This window comes from Bombina bombina, chromosome 1 (genome assembly GCF_027579735.1).
Source record: "Bombina bombina isolate aBomBom1 chromosome 1, aBomBom1.pri, whole genome shotgun sequence".
Lineage (NCBI taxonomy): Eukaryota > Metazoa > Chordata > Amphibia > Anura > Bombinatoridae > Bombina > Bombina bombina.
The window spans coordinates 1,425,929,277-1,425,953,167 of NC_069499.1; the positions used below are offsets into that span (position 1 = coordinate 1,425,929,277).

The 23,891-nt window shown below is 38.4% G+C and overlaps 1 protein-coding gene across 1 annotated transcript in view; it reads left to right on the forward strand.

The window, feature by feature from the left end:
• The window catches only part of ANKRD34A (ankyrin repeat domain 34A), a 72,610-nt gene extending 48,975 nt beyond the window's left edge, over positions 1 to 23,635 (forward strand). Inside the window, exon 2 of the mRNA XM_053695955.1 lies at positions 21,820 to 23,635. Within this exon, the coding sequence (XP_053551930.1) occupies positions 21,916 to 23,541 (1,626 nt within the window). The 5' untranslated portion in view covers positions 21,820 to 21,915 and the 3' untranslated portion in view covers positions 23,542 to 23,635. The remainder of the gene's footprint in view (positions 1 to 21,819) is intronic.
• The last annotated feature ends 256 nt before the right edge of the window (positions 23,636 to 23,891 follow it).

Here is a 23,891-nt window from a genome sequence, read left to right on the forward strand (position 1 = left end):
ATTTTAAAATAAATATTCATATATATATATATATATATATATATATATAATCATCTATATCTATATCTATATATATATATATATATATATATATATATATATATACTCAACTCGAGAACTTTTTGCATCACCCCTCAAAATGGCGCCAAACCTCAGCAGAATCACTTTGTGAGAAGGCCTGCGTGATTCCAGAGGTGTATCTATCTGAACTGGTTGGGGGATCGCAGGAGCTGCAAAGGCAGACACAGCTGCCTGATGTGACTTTGTTTGTCATCGGCTCACCGGACTGCTGCTCGACATCACGGAACAGTGAACAAGATTCTATCATAGACGCAGCAGTTATGCGGTCAGGCAGGAAAATACCAGGTGCAGCACTTACACAGCTGCATGTGTCGGGAACTTGCTCCCCTTCCCACCTGTGGATGAAAAGCGTAAATCCCTACTCTGTTTACCAGCTCCACGACAGTGTACAGCTCCGGCAACCAAACTCAGTAGTGGCTCATTTGACCCTTAAATTTGTATCAGCACTGCTCGCAAACGCTGACAGCCCTATTCCCCAGGCATATACAGGGTTCATTCGCAGGTCTATGGGCATCGGGGTGAACAGTTGAGTAAAGCTACGGCGGGTAAATTCATTAGTCTGCATTTTCATAGGAGATGACCTGCTAAAATTCAACACTCTGTAAATAAGACTGCTGGCTTAGACATCATGATATGTATCCCCATGGAAATATTGAACGGACTCTACAGACATTATAGTCATTACGGCTCCCACATATGCCAGCTTTAACTTTGTATTCATTCAGTCAGCTTACATACATGTGGGATAATATTAAATCTTAGGACTCTCTAGTATTACATTGTGGAGGCGGAAGTCCCACTTCAATATTCATGCATATCTACTAAAAGTCCCACAATGTGCATATCTTTTCATTTTCACTCAGACGGTTGTTGTGTATGTGTGTCAGGGAATTATTCAATGATGTTCACTGCCCTTATTTGCCCTGGCCCATATATGCAGCCTAAAATATGGCTAATATCTCAGAAAAGGCTTAGATGAGTTTAAGGTTAGGCACTCACTGACACCTAACATCTGAGTGTATGATGTCTGCCATGACTAATGTTCCCTTGGATGGACCCTGAATGAAGTGAAAATGGTACACCCACCCCAATTTGCTCCCTTATGCCATAACCTATATCATAACATTGGAGGTGCTGTTCTAGCCTTTTCTCTAGGGGTTAAACTAGTGGTCTGATCAGCCTTAAGCCATACTATTAATACAGTTCTTACTGTGACATTTTCCTGGAGCTATTTATTGTTGGAATTATGGCTTGTTTTTGTTTGTTGTTTTATGTGTTGTTTTGTTTAGTTTAGTTTAGAGTACATCCTTAAGTCTGCATGTGTTTGTGTATGCTCTGTACCTGGATATGTTCAGCTTTGGGGGAGCACTTCTTTCAAGTTCACTACTGTGCTAATTCCTATGATAATTTTATATAACACACGTCTAAGTATCTCACCTGCTTGATTGCACTCATTCATATATTTAACCTTATACAGCTTATAGGCATGGTACAGAATCTCTACATTTAAACTATGACGTCATCCGCTCAGTTAGTAGAGATAGAGCCCTTTGTTTCTATTTGCTTTGTTTTGATTTTGTTTTGTTTGTTTGTTTGTTTGTTTATTGTTGTTTAGTTTAGTTATGTTATAAAAAGAAAAATTCCCAACACTGTGTACAACTACTACTCAAGTGAAAGTTATTGAACTCCTAGTAACATATAAGGAAAGTGTGCCAACAGGAGTTATATTTATATCTATATCTACTAAAATGTGCCAGATTTTCTCCTTTTCACTCAAGGTATGATACCAAGCCCTGAGGGGCGCAATTACATGCATTAAGGTTGTTGAACTCTTAGTAACATATAAGCGTACCAACAGGATCTATCTTTATGTGTCTACCTACTAAAATATGCCAGATGTTCTCCTTTTCACATATTGTATGATACTAAGCCCTGCGTGGCGCAATTAAATGTATTACTTTGTGATCTTGTATATAGTGTTGGATATAAATAAAAAAAAAAAAAAAAAAGGGATCTGACACAATGTCGAAAAAGGCGGCAAAATATTCCAAGCAACTGACATCATTGTTTAAAGGTTGCATCCCTGAGAGATGTTTAACTGTACATCACAATGGGTGGCAATGCTGGCAAATATTCTAAGAAAGGAATGGGCGAATGTTCTGAAAGTGTAATTCGTTTTGCACTAATTCTCAAAATTGACCCTAAAAACCAAATACAGTATATACCCAACTCACGGTATTAATCTAGTCCCATTTTGGTATATTTCATGCCACCACCTGCCTGTCAAATGCAATCATATATACAAAAAAAAGGAAACTTTTTCACAAATTTTGGGTTCTCTCATTGAAATTATTTTAACACAACTTGTGCAGTGTAATAACCAGCAAACCAAAAGTACTGTGTGACAAAGTACCTATTTGAAAAAGAAGCAAGGGGTAAAGTTACACTGTGCATTTCCAAATATAGTACTCCTTTGGCATAGAGTATTTCACTTGTGCAACATTTTCCTTCCTACTCTGCTTGACTCAACCTGTGACTAGCTTACTCCACCATTGTCTTGAGAAGACCACACTGCCTTTCAGACATCTTTCTATATATTTACTCATGACTGGAGCAGTGAGGTGATCTCAAAGTGGAGAATATAAAGGAACAGAAGCACCACATGGCCTAGGACTGTATATACTCTTGTGAGAAAGTATATGAGAAATTTGCACTCACATTTGGTGAAGCACCCCTCTTGGTGCAAATAGAGCAGGCTGGAATCTAACAGTCACCCAGCAGACTGACCTCCGGAGTGGCTCGAACTTTAGTGACTCAGGATACAATATCCCAGTATAAGGTACACTAAATATCAGGTGTATGGCAGGAAAAGATGGTATACAGGCAAGAAGTAAGTACAACAACTTACTTTATTAAAATAAATAAAAACAAGCAATGTGTTTCTCAGTCAACCCGTGACTGTTTCATCAGGAGGTGTACCTTATGCTGGGATATCGTATCCTGAGTCACTGAAGTTCGAGCCACACCGGAGGTCAGTCTGCTGGGTGACTGTTAGATTCCAGCCTGCTCTATTTGCATTAAGAGAGGTGCTTCACCAAATGTGAGTGCACATTTCTCATATACTATCTCACAAGAGTATATAAAGTGCTAGGCCATGTGGCGCTTCTATTCCTTTATATCCTCCACTTTGAGATCACCTCACTGCTCCAGTCATGAGTAAATATATAGAAAGATGTCTGGAAGGCAGTGTGGTCTTCTCAAGACAATGGTGGAGTAAGCTAGTCACAGGGGAGTCAGGCAGAGTAGGAAGGAAAATGTTGCACAAGTGAAATACTCTACAGATTGCTGATTTTGGATCTTGGCCATGGATCCTACCACAGAAAGCTGCCTGGACCTGGGACAACTGTTTCTTAATGGGTTATATTTATCACACCCTCTTCCTCTAACATATGGGACTTGAACCTTTTTATTATATTCAGTAACCTGATAATTGCATTCTGGTTTTTGTGTTTTAGATTCATTGTTTCATAGATTGTTATAATATTATCAACTAACCTATTTTTGCCCAAGGGCACCCCCTATATATTTTATTTGATCTCAAAGTGGTCACAAGTACTAGATATTGTGAAATATATAGGGAAATGGAAGATTATATATTTCTTGCTCATAATAAGGCAGGCATTTATGCAAAGATTTGGGACCTCTGGGATACCATCAACTGTAAGGTAGACAAACCCCCATTAGTCCTTTCCTAGATATCCTGGATTATACATGGAATCTCTTCGGTCTAATCTCCTTTTGTTTCTTTTCTCACATCTTCTCACTTTTTTTTTTTGACATTTAAGTACAAGGCTCCCCCTTTTGCACTATTTGTTATTTGTAATAACAAATATGTTTGAGGAAAATAAGAGATCCTATAGTTTGTTAATACCATAAAGAGATGAATATGATCTATTGTGCTCCCATTGTTCTTCTCTCTATAGAACCAATGGATGTTATATTCCTCATTTTGTTATTTGTATCTTCTTCTTCTACAAAAAAATGTTAATGGATATGGACTGTTCACATGACTTTTTTTTCTCTACTCATGAGATAGCATTTTCTGTTAGTTGCATGCCTATCATTGTCTTTGTAACTATACTCATATTACTGGTATTGTTAATTTCATTTAAAAACCTCTTAATAAAATACATATAAAAAAAACTGTATTATTTACTCACTAAAGCTATAATAATCAACATTGTACTGCAACACAGGATATCCTATATTTGAACAATGAAAAGTCTCAAATATCCAGCACAAACAGGGAATATGTAGAGGTGTGCCAGCAACCAGGTTCCTGCCAAAATCCTTACAAGTAAGTACAAACAAAAATGAAGCAGCACCACCAAATTCTTTCTTCAAGCCACTTTATTCAGCTTAAGGAGTAGCCAGACCATAAAGATTCAAACAACAACGTTTCGGACACAGTCCTTAGTCATGTATGGCTAAACTGCACATAGAATCAACCTTAAATACTACACAAGCCCCACCCCCACACCTGTATATCTGCACAATACAAATTAACCCCTTACAACCTATTGTTAACACACAAGTAAGGTATAATAAGGACACAACTATATATTGGGGTCCCATTTAGGCTAAACATAGCTAATAATACATATTGAAATACAATCATGTATATTTATACAAAAAGCAAAAAAGCAGAAAAAAATCCAGAACCATCTGAAACAAAAAAGAAAAAATAATTAAACAATTATCAATAGTATGTAATTAAAGGCAAACAGAAAGGTCAAAATCCCTATTCATCCCATTTGGATATAGTGTCCCTAATTTGTTAATCCAGAACATTTCTCTACTTTTAAGAATTTTAACTCTGTTCCCACCCCTTCTAGAAATTGGAATATGTTCCAGGACCTGGAATCTCAACTGATTAAGGTTATGTCCAGCAGATAAAAAATGACATGCTACTGGTGCATCCAATTTCTTAGTCCTAATACTGCTCTTATGTTGAAAAATACGCTCACGGATACTACGGGTGGTCTCCCCGACGTACCCCAAACCACATGGACACTTAATCATATAAATTACAAATTCTGTATTGCATGTAAAGTAATCTCTAATAGAAAATATATAACCAGTCCTAGGATGGCTAAAGGTGGTGCCTTTAATCATACTGTTACAGTTAGAGCAACCTAGGCAGGGGAAATGACCCCAATTTTTCTTGCCTATATAGCTCTGTACCCCCTTCTTTTTAAGAGGGCCAATGTCTGCCCTAACTAATGAATCTTTAAAATGTCTACCTCTTTTATAGGCTGGCATAAACAGAACATCAGATTCACAAGTTTGCAAGACATGCCAGTGTTTAAGCAAAATTTTTTGTACTTTTAAACTTAGAGGAGAGTATTGGCTAATAAAAACCAATCTATCAGATTTTTCTTTTTCTTTTTCCACACAATTTTTTTTAATTAAAAGGGACTGTCTAGATGTGGCAAGGGCATTCCCTAATTCAGTCTCAATTAGATCCCTAGGGTAACCCCTGGCTAAAAAGCGATCACCCATCTCTCTCAGTCTTTTTTCAGCCAGATTTTCATTTGACACAGTCCGTCTTACCCGAAGGAATTGGCTCTTAGGTAAAGATTTGAGAAGAGATGGGGGATGGGCACTGGTGTAGTGGAGGAGAGTGTTACAGTCTGTTTCCTTTTTATATAAATCCACAGATAAACCTTGTAAGGATTTTGATACCCGAGTATCCAAAAAGACCACACTCTCCTCACTCCACATCAGTTTAAATTTAATCCTACTAGTAGCAGAATTTAAATAATTAATAAAACTCTCCAGGGTCCCAATGTCGCCCAACCATACGCCAAAGATGTCATCTATATATCGCCACCAGGTGGCGCCATATTGTAAAAATAATGGATGATTTGACCCGGGGCTCCAGGGACTTTTTAAAATCCTCACCAACACAAACTGTGAGTAAAAAATTGGAGTATTTGGAAAAGAAACATGTGGCATTTGAGTTACATGCGGTAACATTGGCCGAGTACCACAGAGTGAAGCGCATACCAAGAGGGTTGAGATTACACCTGCGCCCCACTCTTATGCAAGATAATGTGGAATACTGCCAGAAATTTGAAATTATACTAAATAAATGTTCATTTGATATCATGGTCTTGACGGTAGAATGTCTGCAGAGAGAGATTGAGAACCAAGGCACACAAATCGATACTATGAAACAAGAGCTTAAAGATAACTTACCCCTTGAAGAGTTGGAACAGCTGCTTAAAAATCTTGATGAACAGATTAAAGATCTTAAACAAACCATCCAGGAACGTAAGAAAAAGAAATTCTTACGGGATGAAGAGGATTACGCATCCGGGACGATATACCGGTGGGGACGGGATCCGTCCGGCAGAACAAGTGGTACTTCTGGTTCCGGGTACAGGCCCTGAGGGTTCATCGTCAGAGTTGATGTCGGGGGAATCCGACCTGGAGGCCTCAGGAAACGCTGTGGGGGCTGTAAACACAGGCGACACAAACGCAGCAATACCGCTCCAGCAGAGGAAGAACGTAGGAAGAGGGAGTCGTCGTGTGACAACTCGCAGAAGCAACAGGCAATAATTATCATATCTCAGGTACGACTTACAAACGACGAACTGTCAGTCCTGAACAAAGGACTCTCTTATTGCCCACAACAGGACTATGATTACTTAGAGCTACAAAAAGATTTACATAGGTTATTTAGGACCATCAAGTTAAAGAGCTTTTTTACAAATGTATCACATTCTTTTTCAGAAACACCAGTTGGTAATGTGAATGTTAATGTTATGCAACAGTTACAATTGAAAAAGTTTGGTTTATTTAACAAAAGCACCTTTACCCCTACACAGGTGAGTGCTGGGGTCCAGAGCTTTATTAAATTGGTTGATAATGATGTTGCTGCAATTTGTAAGAAACATTATGGTAAACATAATAAGAGCCCTATGGGACAAGGTTTATCTAAAACACATTCTATGTCATTAAATGGATTAAAAAATAATAAACAACTTATCATTAAGGGGCGGATAAGGGAGGTGCAATTGTGTTAATGGACAAAGAATATTATGTAAATGAAATCAACACACAGTTATCAGATACTGAGGTTTATAAAAAATTGTCCTTTAACCCAATATTTAATATTAAGAAAGAGATTGAGGGGTGTGTTAATAATGCAATTAAGAATGGGGTAATAGATAAGGATATTGCAAAATTTCATTTAGAATCTGAGGACATAACTCCTGTCCTTTACACACTACCCAAAGTGCATAAATGCTTAACCTCTCCCCCTGGACGCCCCATAGTAGCTGGAATGGGTTCCATTTTATCTAAATTTTCTATTTTTTTTGGATAGCGCTCTGAGACCCTTAGTACTTTCTAATTCTTATATTCAGGATACAAGTAATTTTATAGTAAAACTGCAGAATCTGTTTATTGATGGTGACAAGGGTATACTTTATAGTCTGGATGTAGCATCATTATATACCTCCATTTCTCATGAAGCAGGTATTGGGGTGGTTGCTAAGGTCTTAAGTCAGAATTCCACCTTTTCACCATTACAACAAGAATTTTTAATCCAGCTATTAAATATTGTTCTTGGTTGCAACTATTTTTTATTTGGTGATGATTATTATCTTCAACTTCAGGGGACCGCCATGGGTTCCAATGTCGCCCCTACATACGCCAACATCTATATGAATATTTTTGAGGAATATTTTGTTTATAATCATCCATTATTCTTACAATATGGTGCCACCTGGTGGCGATATATAGATGACATCTTTGGCGTATGGTTGGGCGACATTGGGACCCAGGAGAGTTTTATTAATGATTTCAATTCTGCTACTAGTAGGATTAAATTTAAACTGATGTGGAGTGAGGAGAGTGTGGTCTTTTTGGATACACGGGTATCAAAATCCTTACAAGGTTTATCTGTGGATTTATATAAAAAGGAAACAGACTGTAACACTCTCCTCCACTACACCAGTGCCCACCCCCCATCTCTTCTCAAATCTTTACCTTCGGGTAAGACGGATTGTGTCAAATTAAAATCTGGCTGAAAAAAGACTGAGAGAGATGGGTGATCGCTTTTTAGCCAGGGGTTACCCTAGGGATCTAATTGAGACTGAATTAGGGAATGCCCTTGCCACATCTAGACAGTCCCTTTTAATTAAAAAAAATTGTGTGGAAAAAGAAAAAGAAAAATCTGATAGATTGGTTTTTATTAGCCAATACTCTCCTCTAAGTTTAAAAGTACAAAAAATTTTGCTTAAACACTGGCATGTCTTGCAAACTTGTGAATCTGATGTTCTGGAATTTGGTAAACCCTTTATGCCAGCCTATAAAAGAGGTAGAAATTTTAAAGATTCATTAGTTAGGGCAGACATTGGCCCTCTTAAAAAGAGGGGGGTACAGAGCTATATAGGCAAGAAAAATTGGGGTAATTTCCCCTGCCTATGTTGCTCTAACTGTAACAGTATGATTAAAGGCCCCACCTTTAGCCATCCTAGGACTGGTTGTATATTTTCTATTAGAGATTACTTTACATGCAATACAGAATTTGTAATTTATATGATTAAGTGTCCATGTGGTTTGGGGTATGCCGGGGAGACCACCCGTAGTATCCGTGAGCGTATTGTTCAACATAAGAGCAGTATTAGGACTAAGAAATTGGATGCACCAGTAGCATGTCATTTTTTATCTGCTGGACATAACCTTAATCAGTTGAGATTCCAGGTCCTGGAACATATTCCAATTCCTAGAAGGGGTGGGAACAGAGTTAAAATTCTTAAAAGTAGAGAAATGTTCTGAATTAACAAATTGGGGACACTATATCCAAATGGGATGAATAGGGATTTTGACCTTTCTGTTTGCCTTTAATTACATACTATTGATAATTGTTTAATTATTTTTTCTTTTTTGTTTCAGATGGCTCTGGATTTTTTTCTGCTTTTTTACTTTTTGTATAAATATACATGATTGTATTCCAATATGTATTATTAGCTATGTTTAGCTTAAATGGGACCCCAATATATAGTTGTGTCCTTACTATACCTTACTTGTGTGTTAACAATAGGTTGTAAGGGGTTAATTTGTATTGTGCAGATATACAGGTGTGGGGGTGGGGCTTGTGTAGTATTTAAGGTTGATTCTATGTGCAGTTTAGCCATACATGACTAAGGACTGTGTCCGAAACGTTGTTGTTTGAATCTTTATGGTCTGGCTACTCCTTAAGCTGAATAAAGCGGCTTGAAGAAAGAATTTGGTGGTGCTGCTTCATTTTTGTTTGTACTATATTTGAACAATGTTAGCCTTCCAGTCCAGTTAGAAATGTTTGTTGTTCTGGAAAAAAAAAATAGAATGGGTAAAAGTAGAAATGTTACTAATTTGCTAATCGCATACTGTCCTGGATATGAGCTCCCAAAACAAAAGTATAGATGATGTAGCAACCATAACAGGGTTAGCTTCAAAGGAAAAATCACTACCAGTAGCCAACTCACTAATGTGGCATCAGTTTATATAGTTTTATAATATAACCCTATAACTGACATGTGGGAGAAAATCACAAATGCGTAAACTGAATAACACATGACTTCTAACAGTTTGTTACCCAAATAAGAAGATCATGAAAAAAAAAAAATAGAATATTAATAAGGCATTAGGGGAAAAATATGATTTAATATCAAGACACATGTTAAAATGATACCAGCCACAAAAACATGGCAAGCTTAGCTAGCGGCAGAAATAAAAAATGGAAACGAAATCCGCTCCAAAAATATAAAACTTAACATTTATTGGTATAAGCATGATTAAAAATACAAATGAAGGAGACTTACGGTGGGCGGGGATAAAGTGTGGCAGTGTTCAGTAGGAGCTCCGTGAACTGGGTAACATTAAAGGCCAAATTTAAGCGTCACACTGGCTCCCAAACTCTTCCTTGGCATCATTAGGTAGCCTGGAGGTATCATAGATCGGCGATACTGCAGTTTGAGAGGCCCAACACCCGCATCCTCACCATCGGATCAGTGTCAGAGAAAGTGCTGGTTGCAATCTTGCCAGCTCCCACGGCACGCACTGCCTTCTAAAAGATTCCTTGTTGGCTTCATCTATCTTTGCTGGAGTCTGGGTGAACACTCGGTGGAGTAGGCGGTAAGCTGTGTCTGCTTCTGACAATTATCCTTCCTGAGCGCCGTTACACTTGAAACCCACCTAAGCGACGCATTTACTTTTTGCCGGTGCAGACTCGGCACTGCTTGGGTCACTACACGTGGGGGCTGTGGATATAAATTAAACTATTTCATTTTCTAGGCAACGACACCTGCCCTTAAAGAGCTTACCTGCATTGCGCACTATGATAATTTCTGGCAGGAGTTATAAACAACAAGTAGCTTTATATGGCAAGATCAGGGGGATAGAAACAGACTGCAAAGAAGGGAACAAAGGCAGGGGGGGGAAATAATAATAATAATAAAAGGAAACAAAGAGGCAATCAGAGATAAGAATGCAGACATAACGGTATACTGGGCACGTATATCAGTCTCTTAGGCTACAAGTGTGATTGGCACGCACCTCAATTAGTTGCATGAGGGTCCCTAAAGACCAACTACTTCGCAGTTTGGCTTGAGGCCCTGAATGGACAATCTTTCCGACCAGCACTGGTGCTGTGGCTAACCTACGGAGCTGTATGGACTAATATTTGACTACCCCTAAGATGTCTAACAGGAGTAAAGCCCAGCAGGATAAAAAAGCAAAACAGCCTCCAGACCCAGCCCCAACTGCCTTACTCACAAAACTGACATCTCCTCAAGTGGACAGTGGGGGAGCAACAACTTAGTTCCCTGCTTTTGTCTAAACTTGATACACTACAGAAGGGCATGGATACCCTAACTGAGGTCAAGCAATTCAATTCCAGGTTGGCGGGTGCGGAGCAGCGAATATCTGATCTAGAAAACAGCCACCACTCCTCAACAAATCAACTTAAAGATTTGCTTCAACAAAATAAGTATTTACACCAAAAAGTTGATGACCTGGAGAATCGTTCCGATAGGAACAACGTCAGATTGGTAGGGCTGCCTGAGTTAATTCGTCCTTCAGAGCTACTCTATTTTGCTGAACACTCACTTCCCAGTTTGTTAAATGTTCCTGCTGAATATTTGCCACTGAAAGTGGAGAGAGCACACCGGATTGGGGGTGATAGACTGGCAATGGCGGAAAAAGACATCCTTCCCCGTGGAGTGATGATAAAATATCTAAATTTTCAATCTAAATCCAGCTTCTAAGAGCTTACAGGAAAACTGAGATGCTGCTCTATGATGAAAAAAGACTCTACCTCTTTCAAGATTACTCTTCAGAAGTTGCGAAGAAACGAAAAGACTTTGCCCCTCTGTGCAGCTCCCTGCATAAAGAGAAACGCCAGGCTATCCAGTTGTTCCCAGCCTGTCTCATACTCCATACTTCACAGGGTTTCAAGTTCTTTGACTCGCCTAGAGACGCCCAAGATTTTCTAGATCACGAACATGATTCACCTACTCATTCTTCTCCGATCCAGAGGGAATCCCCTGGCTGAAGCCTGCTAGGTAACTGTTTCCCCCATTTTTTGGTCAGGATACAGATCCGCAGATAGGAAACTTTATGAGGATCCAAGAACTATTCGTAATGGCCTGGTATTGTATTTTATTATGTGGCTATAACTCTGCACTGTGTTATTGTTTTTGTATTTTTTCTGTTCTAGTTAATGTATTTAATGTTGTTTTTTGTTGTATGCTGTAATTCCAACACCAGTGAAAGGCATTGCTACAGACACTTTGTCACGTCTCCCATTATGATTATATAAGGGGTAGCGGGTGGCTCTAGTCTTATCCTAATGCAAGGTGACACACTTACTTTTGATTGTCTTTTCCATAGTTTTCATCTGATCCCTATTCCCATCCCTAGGTTAGGCACCAGATGCTTACAGGGCTACATATATCTAACTCACATGGACTTTAGATGACGATAAAGATTTTGTCCTGGAATGTGGGGGGGATTAACTCCCCCATTAAAAGGAAGACCATCTTGACGCAGCTAAAGAAATCATAGGCCTACATTACGCTCCTACAGGAGACTCATTTAAGTGCCCCAGAACACGACAAGCTAAAAGTTAAATGGATCTCAGATGTCCTTAGTGCTCCCTACAATAGCTCTAATAGAGGGGTGGCTATTCTTATTCGTCAAGGCCTGGAATACCAGATAGGGGACAAGATAATAGACCCAGAATGGAGGTTCCTCATTATTAAATTAAAGTGGCAGGGTGACTGGTACACTGTGTGCAATGTTTACGGCCCCAATCAAAGAGCGCTCACATTTTGGCGCGCCCTGACTACTTCTTTGGCTCACTTTTTGGACACTAAACTCATAATTGCTGTAGACTTCAATTTAACACCAAATTCAGCCTTAGATAGATTCAGAGACCCAACCAGCCCCGCCACTGCCAAAATTAAAAGAGACATGACGGTATTCCCCCTTAAAGTGTTTGACGCCCTTTATAACTCTCTAGGAGTGTAAGATATATGGAGGAGATGTAACCCTACGGGCAGGGATTATACCTGCGCCTCTCGGGCACATAACTCATTCTCCCAAATTGATCTTTTTCTCACCTCTAGTTCTCTAGAGCTATTGATTACTGACACCAGGATTACTAATATTACAATTTCAGACCACGCACCTATCTCTCTGACTCTTTTACAATCCCCTAAGCCCATAAATAAACAAGTGTTTTGATTCCTGAATCACCTTATTAAATCTCCTGATTTTAACATGTATCTGAGGAAACAATGGGACGACTTTGCAGTCAATAACAGATCACACTTAAATAGTCCTGCAGGTTTCTGGGAAACGGCCAAAGCAGTTCTCATGGGTGACATAATTGCATACCTGACCAAACAAAAATGTCTTCATAATAGTAGGGAAGAACACCACAATACACAACTGACAACACAACTTATGCCCGCTTCTGCTAATACCCTACCCCATCCAACAGAGCCTTTTACTTTGCGGCGAGGAGGGAGAGAGACACCTTTCTGTTACAAAACACAGTACGCCAAGAAAACAGAAACCAGGGATATTTCTTGAGGCATGGTAACAGATCTGGAAGGTTCTTGGCATCACTGGTCAAAATTAAGCAAGCCAATAGAGGGGTCCCAGCTATCCTGAGTCAAGGCCAACTAACAAATAATGCATCCGACATTGTATCAGAATTTGCCAACTATTATTCTAAGCTATATCAATCACAACCTGCCCATGAAAATGCACAACGGAAGTTCTGGGACAAACTTACTCTTCCCAAACTAAAGACTGACCAAATTGACAACTTAAATTTTATAGACTTTTGTCTGGCCAAATTTCCCCAATACTTACTACCCTATTTGACCATTATTTCACGGACCAACACACCCCCTCTAATAATTTCTCTGCTGCACATATAACGGTTATACATAAACTAGATAGAGACCCTACTCTTCCAGAGTCGTACAGACCTATATCCCTTTTAAATGTTGACTATAAACTGCTAACCAAATTACTAGCCAACCGACTGAAACATATATTCCCCCATAATTTGCACCCGGACCAAATGGGCTTCACCACTAACCGCTCTTCGGTAGCTAATATTCGGAGAGTCCTCCATGCAGTAACCCACAATTGGTAGGACAGAGTGATTCATGCACTCCCAGAGGCCTTCCTGCTGTCCTTGGACGCAGAGAAGGCTTTTGACCTTTTTCTCTCTATGGAGAACTTTGGCATCTCGGCCGATTCACCACTTTTCTTAGGAATTTCTACTCTAATCATGTAGTGTATCTGCTGATTAATAACCTTTACTCCCCCCAGTCTCTCTACAAAGAAGAACCCGCCAGGGCTGTCCGTTCTCCCCACTCCTTTTTAACCTAACATTGGAACCTCTAGCGATCTATCTACGAGCAACCTTTCCTGGCATTAACCTGAACTCCCATAAACTTCAAATTGCTCTCTATGCGGATGACATGCTGCTTTTCATATCAGACCCACAGATCTATGTCCCAGTAATTCTAGATTCGATCCAGTTATTTGGGAATTCTCGGGTTACAAGATAAATGTCTCAAAATCAGAGATTCTATGGCTGCATCGAAAGACCGATGACACAGCAACGCTATACCCTTTTTCGTACTGTAGTCTCTCACTTAACCTATCTGGGCATACGTGTCTCTGCTAACCCACAACAATGGTACTGCCAAAACATAACACCCCTTATTTAATAAGTTAAGATGGACTTGACCACCTGGCAGAACTTACCACTCTCTTTAATGGGTAGAGTCCATATTATCAAAATTATGGTTTTACCCAAGCTCCTATATCTTATGCAAATGCTCCCCCTCCTGCTGCAACGGAAAGATATAGCATTCTTAAACAGCATATTTCGAACCTTCCTCTGGAAGAGTAGCAAGCCTGGAATAGGCGTACATAAACTATATCTCCCTTACTTGAAGGGAGGACTGGGTTTACCGAACCTTCTCTATTATAACTGGGCCTCTTTAGCAAAGTTTGCATTAGATTGGAAAATAAACACCCAGCACTTCTCCAGTGTTCAATTGGAGGAGGCCTCACTGCCTCAGGTGTCTCCCTCCTTCCTACCACATGCCACTTTATCTGAACTTCCTACGACTATACAGAATCACCCGATGTTTCGGGATATTCTTGTGGGCTGGAGGGCCATGACCAAAGCCTTGTCCTGGGACTCCAGCCAGACTAAATACCTACCCATTATGGGAAACCCAAGATTTTTACCTGGTTCAATGTACCCTGTTTTTCATATCTGGAAAACTCTAGGCGTAGATAACATATACAAACTCTTAGATACTGTTACTAAGTCTGTACTGCCTTTTGACGCTATATGTAGGAAATACTTGACCTCATACACTAGTAGATTTGCCTATTTTCAAGTCCAACACTATATCAATCACATTTTACAGAATTGTGGGACGTTTTGGGATAAATCGCCTTTGACTCGGACCGCTGCACAGTTTCAAGCACATAATTTTGCTATATCCCCAATTTATAACAAGCTGATACAAGCCAAAATCCCTGATATGCAGTTAAACCTTTTTAAAGTCTGGAATAGGAGACTGCCTAATGTTCCTGTCAATATTATATATGATAGCCTAAGCCTAACTTGGTTTGCAACTCTTGCAGCTGACCTTAGGGAATCACAGATATGAGTTATCTATCAAGAGAGGAAAGACTTTTCTAATGTTTGTGGCAAGTGTTCTTACCCAGACTTTTTACATTACATCTGGTATTGCCCCAAGATTCGCAGATACTGGAGCCAAGTGTCCTTCTGGCTCTCAAAAATCACATCCATCGCCACCACATTTATGCCTACACAGTTTCTGTTTTTCAATCAACTGACAGTCCCAAGACAATATAAGAAATTGCTCATTAACTGTATACTTTTAGCCAGAAAATGTGTCTTCCATAAATGGCTTCATAGTGAACCGCCATCTTTCATGTTTCTTAAGCAAATTATGTTAAAAAATCTGCTGCGTGAACAACGTGGTACGTTGTTTGATGTCAATGCGCGAGTGGTGCGCTTTATTGGGAAATGGAGACTTTTTTTACAATCTTTAGATCTCCCGACCCAGAGGCAAATACTGTACCCTTTTAAAAATACCATTTACATGCTGGAAGCGAATCTAAGGGGTGAATGGAACATCTGGGCAAATGCCTTAGGTCACTGAAATCTAGCGGGAGACGTGTGACCCACCATCATAAGTCTGGTGATGCCTTATAACCAATCCAATGTGTGCCCTAATGGTTTGAGATGTTAATTACAGCAATGTGTAGATGTGTTTGTTAATGTTGTTGATGATCTTACTTTTATAGCTTTCACCCTGGGGCTCATAAGTAGCTGCAGGGTGCTTTAATTGTCAAATGTTTAATAGTTTTTGTGAAAATTGAAAAAGTTTCAATAGGCAATATGGACACAACTTGCCCTGACTATGGGGCGAACACTACTGGACTATTCACCAACTCAGAACTTTGATTTAATGTTCTCTCTCCTTTACTTGACCTGTATTGTCCTTTTTGTTTTACTATGTTGTTATTATGGAGAGGATTTTCTTTTGATAGCACGTCCATATGAGTGGACGGTTGTGATTATATACGCTGATATTTGTTTGCCTATTGATAATAATAATAATAAAAAAATACAAATGAAAACAGCCAAACAGGACGGTGTTTGCGCAGCACAACTGGCTTACGCATTTCGGCTTACTGCCGTATTCATAGCCTGGCTTGTGTATCACTCTACAAACTTAGATACCCCTTAAAACACTACTATTGGTTAAGAGCTAGAGCGCAACACCATCTCACAACTGCATCACACGGCAGATCACTTATGACCTCCTAGGACTGTGTATATTGTTACATAATATAGTATAGCAGAGAACACAGATCAGATGCTGTACAATACAATAACTCTACATCTGCAATAAATACCGTGATATGACATAGCATGCTGATAATAAAAAATGGTCATCTAGAGATTATTGGATGACTGTAAATATAAATACTTCTCACTTAACAGTACATAATAACCAAATCAGTAATACAGTGAGATATGCCCATACAAAGACCTTGATATATCTTATAAAATATACAGAGTAGACTTGTCTCCAAATAATAACATAATAAATACATAATAAAAGGGAGACAAGTACCTTCCATCTTATATCTTTTTAGAACTAGAAAATAGAGCACCGGAGACCCACAAACCTCCTACTCCCAATAATTTATGAGGTCATACCTGGAGTTGAGGCCATCCAGTACTCTAGTTCTTAATCTAAACATCCAGAAAGCTTCTCTCTTGGCCAGAAGTATTTCAATATCCCCACCTCTTTTGGGTTTATTGACCCTTTCAATAGCACACCGCTTGAAAGTTTTTAATTCACCATTATGTTTTTCTACAAAGTGGCGTACAAGAGGGGTGGATGCTCTCCCCTGGCCAATAGTAGAGAAGTGTTCCCGGATCCTGGTTTTTATGTCCCTGGATGTGAGTCCTATATATTGGACCCTGCATAGTTTACATTTGATCATGTATATGACCTGAGTGGTCATACAATTCACACACGTTTTTATATCAAATCTCTCCCCTGTTACAAAAGAAGTGAATGATTTAGTTTTGTCAATATGCTCGCAAGGTTTGCATATGCATTTTTAGTTAGCGGCCTTTTAAAATCAGGATCATTATCTGGTTAACTACAAAACAAAGAAAGGATAGACTTGGACAATTTAAATATGTGAATAACACATATATGAATAATTTTGAAGTCTGATTTCACACATCAAGTAGCAGGTCAATAAATATTTAACAATAGGTACACTATTATAAACTAATTATTGCAGATCTACCCTGAGCATATAGAGAAGAAAGAAAAGTAGCAATTATTTCTGCCTTTGCTGTAAAGGGATCAGTCTGTATTTCCACATAAAAAAAGATCTGTTAGTCCAGAATCAACTTGATGGAATATTATTCATTAATTAAATGGCAGAGCTTCTAGACAACGATTTAACTCAAAACCCCAAAAATTGGACCTCATGGGTATAAGTCATGAGAATTTTTAACAAACCTCATACTTTAATGCAAGTTGATCATGCGGTTGAATTAATTTATTAATGTGCGAACGGACATGATACATTGTAGCGTATCAAGTTCACTGCACATCGATAAATGCCAACCGCATACGCTGTCGGCATTTATCATTGCACCAGCAGTTTTTATGAACTGCTGGTGCAATGCTGCCCCCTGCAGATTTGCGGCCAATCAAACCAAATAGTAACGGAGCTTTTTCAAAGGCCTTTGAAAAAGCTCAGTGTGAAACATGTTAGGGGGAGTAGGGACCTAATCGTCTCTCCGGTTTCTTTTAACTTGCAGTAATGATATCAACAGCTATTGAAATACTTATGTAGTGGCAGTTTAGCTTATACAATTAACTTTGTTGATGGCTGACAATTGGTGTCACCGTAGATAGTTTAGTTAAATTGCTCGCAGTTACTATTTGGTTTGGAACCTCTATGTTTTGTAATATAGCAATCTGTCTATCTTATATGTAATAGCAGTTAATCAGCTAACCAGTAGTATCTCTACTAATGAATATTAAATGCCCTAACACCTTGGGAATTTAATAATTTGTAATTAATGTTCCTAAGAGATACTTTCTATCCATAGTTATGGAGTGCTATATGTAATAGCAGTCAATAGGTTAACCTGTGGTATCTCCACTATTGAATAATAAAGACCCTAACCTAATGGGAATTTAACAATTTGTAATTACTGTTCCTAAGAGATACTTGTTATCCATAGTTATTTGGGATCTCTCAGTAGTCACATTGAGTATACATTGTTATTTAATATAGATAATAATTGAACAGCACTGAAGCAACAAGTTTCAGAATAACACACGTAAATCACACTGACATTTCTCCCTGTATGTATATATATATATATATATATATATATATATATATATATATATATACTAGTGAAACTGGAAACCAATGAGTTCCATTCATTAAGGATACATCTGATCTAGTGAATGTAATTTTGGTATATATAACACTTTAATTTTATACGAGCAGGTATTATCCAAACTGCACTTATACTTAACAGATGTTGAGATTTCCTACAGTATTACATGTCATCTGGATGCTCATAGCAATAATCAATATTATTATACCCCTGAAAATTGAGAGACCCATTTAGGTTTACCAAACGGCTCGATTACTCCCCATTCTCAAGGGAGATACTAATACCACTGTCCCGAATGAGTCTGCTACCTGAACCTAATTCAGAGATACATTTGGGTACTATGGTACCTGAGTATGACCCAATAACACTGCGCTATACACAACTAGATAATTAATGCTGCTTAGATTCATCGCTACTGTGTTTTTAAAATCGCATGGTTATGTTGTTTTATTTTTTATAACTAATAAAAGTTAAGTTTTACCTAAATTACTCGAACCGGATATTCATATCCATTTTCTTTCCTGTCTGCTCATTTCTTGGAATTCACACAAATAGAGGTTTGTTGAGTGCTATATATGTACATTCTTTTCCAGTTATTCACTGGATCTCCTCGTACGCAACTTCTGTCTAGTGTACAGCACCCGCCTAATATTACCTGAATATTTAGCCCCATACTAATGGAAAATTATATTGATAGCATTAAAGGCAACAACCCCTGTAGTGCCATTGTTGTCCTCTCTTTTTTGTCTATATATAGACATATATATAAGTGCATTGGAGCACTTTGCAGTTAAGTAGAATAAAACATGTAAAATCCTATTTATGCAATATTCATATTTGATAAAGTGTTAGTGCATATTTACTGTAAATATTTCCCATTCCAATGTTCTGCACATAGCAGAATATGTTCTAAATATTTGTAAATAGATATTCCTTTATATATCTGTATATATATATACCTATATATAATCATGTATATATATATATATATGTATAGATAAAAATTGTACCAAAGTACAATCATATATATGTAGAAATATATTTACAACCATATATATATCTAGAAATAGATTTATGAATAAACAGAACATATTCTTATATGTGAAGAACATTGTAATGTGAAATATTCATGTTTTCATGTCAAGTTAGCACACTTCAGAATATGTAATCAGGTTTGCACGCGAGTAGAGTGTTTTATTCCATTTGTTTTTTGCTCCATTGATTTCTATGGGGGAATCGCGCGTGAGATATTGTAAGTTTGACTTTTTGCGTGCATCAGGTTAGCGCAAAAGTGATAACTTTTTACTTTCAACTCATAATACCCTATGCGTGCAAAAAGTTTACTACTAGCTCAATTAGCGCTCTAGCGCAAGCGCTAAGCAGTGCTCCACTCGTAATCTGGCACAACAATGTATTTCTATGTTCCTTTAAAGTGTTTGACTTCTACTCAAAAAAGTTAATGATTTTTTTTTTTTAAATCAACCACTTTTTATTCTTTTTTTTTTCTATTTTTTTTTAAGAAGCATTCCCTCCAGGGGTCATGTCTATTTATACATGTATACAGGACAACACATCTAAGCATTTATGTTTTGCACTTGCAAAAATAAATATTTTAAAATCATTTCATGTCATTTCTATTATTACATATTACAAGGGTTTGTAAATCAAGAACAGATCATGGAAAATTCTGGTGGAACCCACCTTAATATTCACGATAAGAACACTATAACAACCATCCAATGAAGTGGTTCACTTATGCTTTGTGTCATCAGCACAACAGTTAGCCATAATATGCTGGGTGCTCACCTTATGATATTACAAAAAAACATCAAAATATTATTTGATGCTTCACATATTGCTTCATGTAAATGTAATATATCATAGCTACGACAGCAGTGATTCAGCACTCACAAATCAGACAAGCTGGCTTCCATCCATACAGAGAGTTTCACATTTGAATATAACACCACAGACTGTTAGGCCACACCTCTAATTAAGAGGAAAAGCAAGGGTGGTTCTAGATGATAACATTTAGGGGTGCCATCCAAGGTAACCAAAAAACTAGGTATCAAGAATGCTGGGTGATTGTTGGTGGACCAAATTTATTTTTTATCTACCTTTCCCTTTCTTTACCTATCTCCTTTCTCTGTAGAGAGCACTGGACATGTATAAAATGGACTTGTAAAATGTTGAAGAATGTTCTTTTATACATTGGGGTAGATTTAACAAGGGCAGGAAACAGCAGTTATGAAGACCGCTGCTCCATTACTTGTCCGCTACCTATGAGGCTGCAGTCTTTAATCCGCCTGATTCTATACGATCGGGCTGATTGACACCCCCTGCTAGTGGCCGATTGGCTGTGAATCTGCAGGGGGCGGAATTGCACAAACAGTTCTGGTGAACTGCTTGTGCAATGATAAATGCTGACAGCGTATGCTGTCGGCATTCAGCAATTTCTGTCGAACATGATACGCTACAGCGTATCATAATGGACAGACATTGGTAAATCTACCCCACTGTCTGAACATCCTAGTGATTCACCTACATAAATCTGTGGATAGCTAAACATAATCACATATAAATAGAAACAAAATAAAACAAATTACCTGAGCATCCATGTAATGTTTTAACAATGAAATTCAGATGGATTAGAATGTGAGCTCTATGGGCGGTATAAGGATAGTGTACTATAATACTATCTTTCAAATCCAGTACTTATGATTTATTCACCAGCCAGATTTTAAGGCTATCCATATTGAAACACAGGTGTGTTAATTATACAGACTGTTCCCTATTTATTTACTTCTCTAGATATTCTAAACTTTATCATATTAGTGAGTCATGAGGACATCATTTAAAGGTCACAATAAAATACTTGAGATTATGGCATACTTCCAAACCATCAAGTAGCCTAAGAGGATTATTAATTATTGATCCTTATATACAAATATGGAGTCTCTTTTTATTCAGTATACTTTTACCCATATTCTAAAAATATATTTATACTTTTTATCACTGTTTATTTTTGAACAGCCTAGCACTTGTTATGGATATACAGTATATATATATATATATATATATATATATATATATATATATATATATATCTGTAAGTATACATGTGTGTAGAGCACAGAGATAACTCTCTACTTTATTTTTTTCAGGACAAATACTCGGTAGTGAATCCTGCAGTTCCAAAATCGACCAAATTCTACACCATAGCTTAGCAGATACATTATCTGTTGCTGTTTCCATCACCAATGAGAGATTCCACTATGCTGCATACAGAGGGCAGTGCCTTACTGAAGGCCGTGTGGCAGGGCAAATTCAGACTGACGCGCCTTCTCCTGGAAGGAGGTGCCTATATTAATGAAGGGAATTCCCAAGGTGAGACGCCCCTGATAGCTGCCTGCTTAGCCAAATATGATGACCCCCAGAATAAGCCCCGGATGGTTAAATACCTGCTGGAAAATGGGGCAGACCCAAATATGCCAGACAAGTTGGGAAAAACTGCCCTGATGCATGCATGTTGCAACCTTACTGGAGTAGCTGTTGTATCTGTGTTGCTGGAACATGGGTCTGACCCAAGCATGAAGGATTACTCAGGAACATCAGCACTCATGTATGCCATTAACAAAGGTGATCGTGAAACCCTGAGAGTCCTTTTGGATGCGTGTAAAGCTAGAGGGAAGGAAGTCATTATTATTACCACCGATACCTCCCCCTCTGGGACAAAAAAGACAAAGCAGTATCTAAATTCCCCTCCATCCCCAGGCATTGATGAAAAGCAATGTCCAACAATATGTATGTCCCCCTCAGATATAGACATAAAAACATCTCTCTCTCCAGCAAGTGAAAAAGAAGAAGAAAGGGATGTTTTTAATTTCAATATGGGCTCTAGGCTCACTTGCCCTTCTTCCTGCAAACTGGAAATTAAAACATTAGATCAGGTACCTACTAAGGGTAGGATGATCAACAAGAAACAGCTTAAGAGGCTGAATTCTGAGCCCTGGGGATTAGTAGCCCCATCTGTATTGGCAGGATTTCATTCAGTGGCACTCCCAGACAGGACTACAGTGGAAGAGCAAGAAGAAAATATTATTTCAGAGATAAACAACTTGTCCATCACTAAAAGACCTGTGCTCTCCAGGCGACATAGTATAGAGGGACAAGATCCATCCATCTTCACAATGGGTGAACAGTCCCCTGGGGAGGATCCCTCAACTACTGACTCTTTATGGGCTGATAAAGTCCAGTTCAGTAACCTCCACCAACCTTTGTCACGACGCAACACGGCACCTGAGACTCAGGAAACATCAAGTGCCACACTTGCCCCAACTATTGCTACTAATTTACGTGGGGTTGCTCACCACAAATTAACACGTATGGACCATTATGAATCTGATTCCCATCTTTGTCCAGACTCCATTCCTGGTTCTCCTGATTCTGGGCGTGTATCTTTGGAAAGGAGGAAATATAATGCTTCTCCTTTAACACTCTTTACTAGTTCTTCACGAGAGTCCTTGGAAAGCATTCCAAGTGCTGTTTCACCAATAACTGTACGTCGCAGGACACCAGGGCTTTTGGAAAGAAGAGGATCTGGAACACTTCTCTTGGATCACATATCACACACCAGACCAGGCTTTTTACCACCACTGAACGTAAACCTCAACCCTCCAATTCCAGACATCAGATCTAATGGCAAAGTTCCTTCACCAGTCCATGGCAGTCAGAAGACGCTAATTCCTATGGCTCCCAGCTCTCCAAAACATTTTGAAACCAAAGCCAAGAAGAAACTGATTAGAAGGCACTCTATGCAAACAGAACAAATAAAACAACTTGCCAGTTTCCAGAATTTATTTGCTCACAATGATTCCCCAAATTAGATTGCAAAATGGAACATCTATAACAGAATTATTTCACGTGATTATCAAGGGTGTTTAAAGTCTAGATGTCTCATGTTATTTTCTCCAAAAGAAATGCAACTTTTTGATTACATGTTGTAACTGCAAGTAATCATAAACAGCTCACTTCCTCGCCTAATAGAAGATGTTGAGCAACCAGTACATTTTTAAAAGTGGAACTTACATGAGTGTGCATTAAAGATGCAGGTCTAGCAAACCTAATATTATATCTACAGATTAGAGAAAGTAAACTGGGATTTCAAAGTTGGCTTTAAATTATAAAGACTTAGAATGTTGGTAATCTACAAGTCTGGAGAAGTCACATAAATATC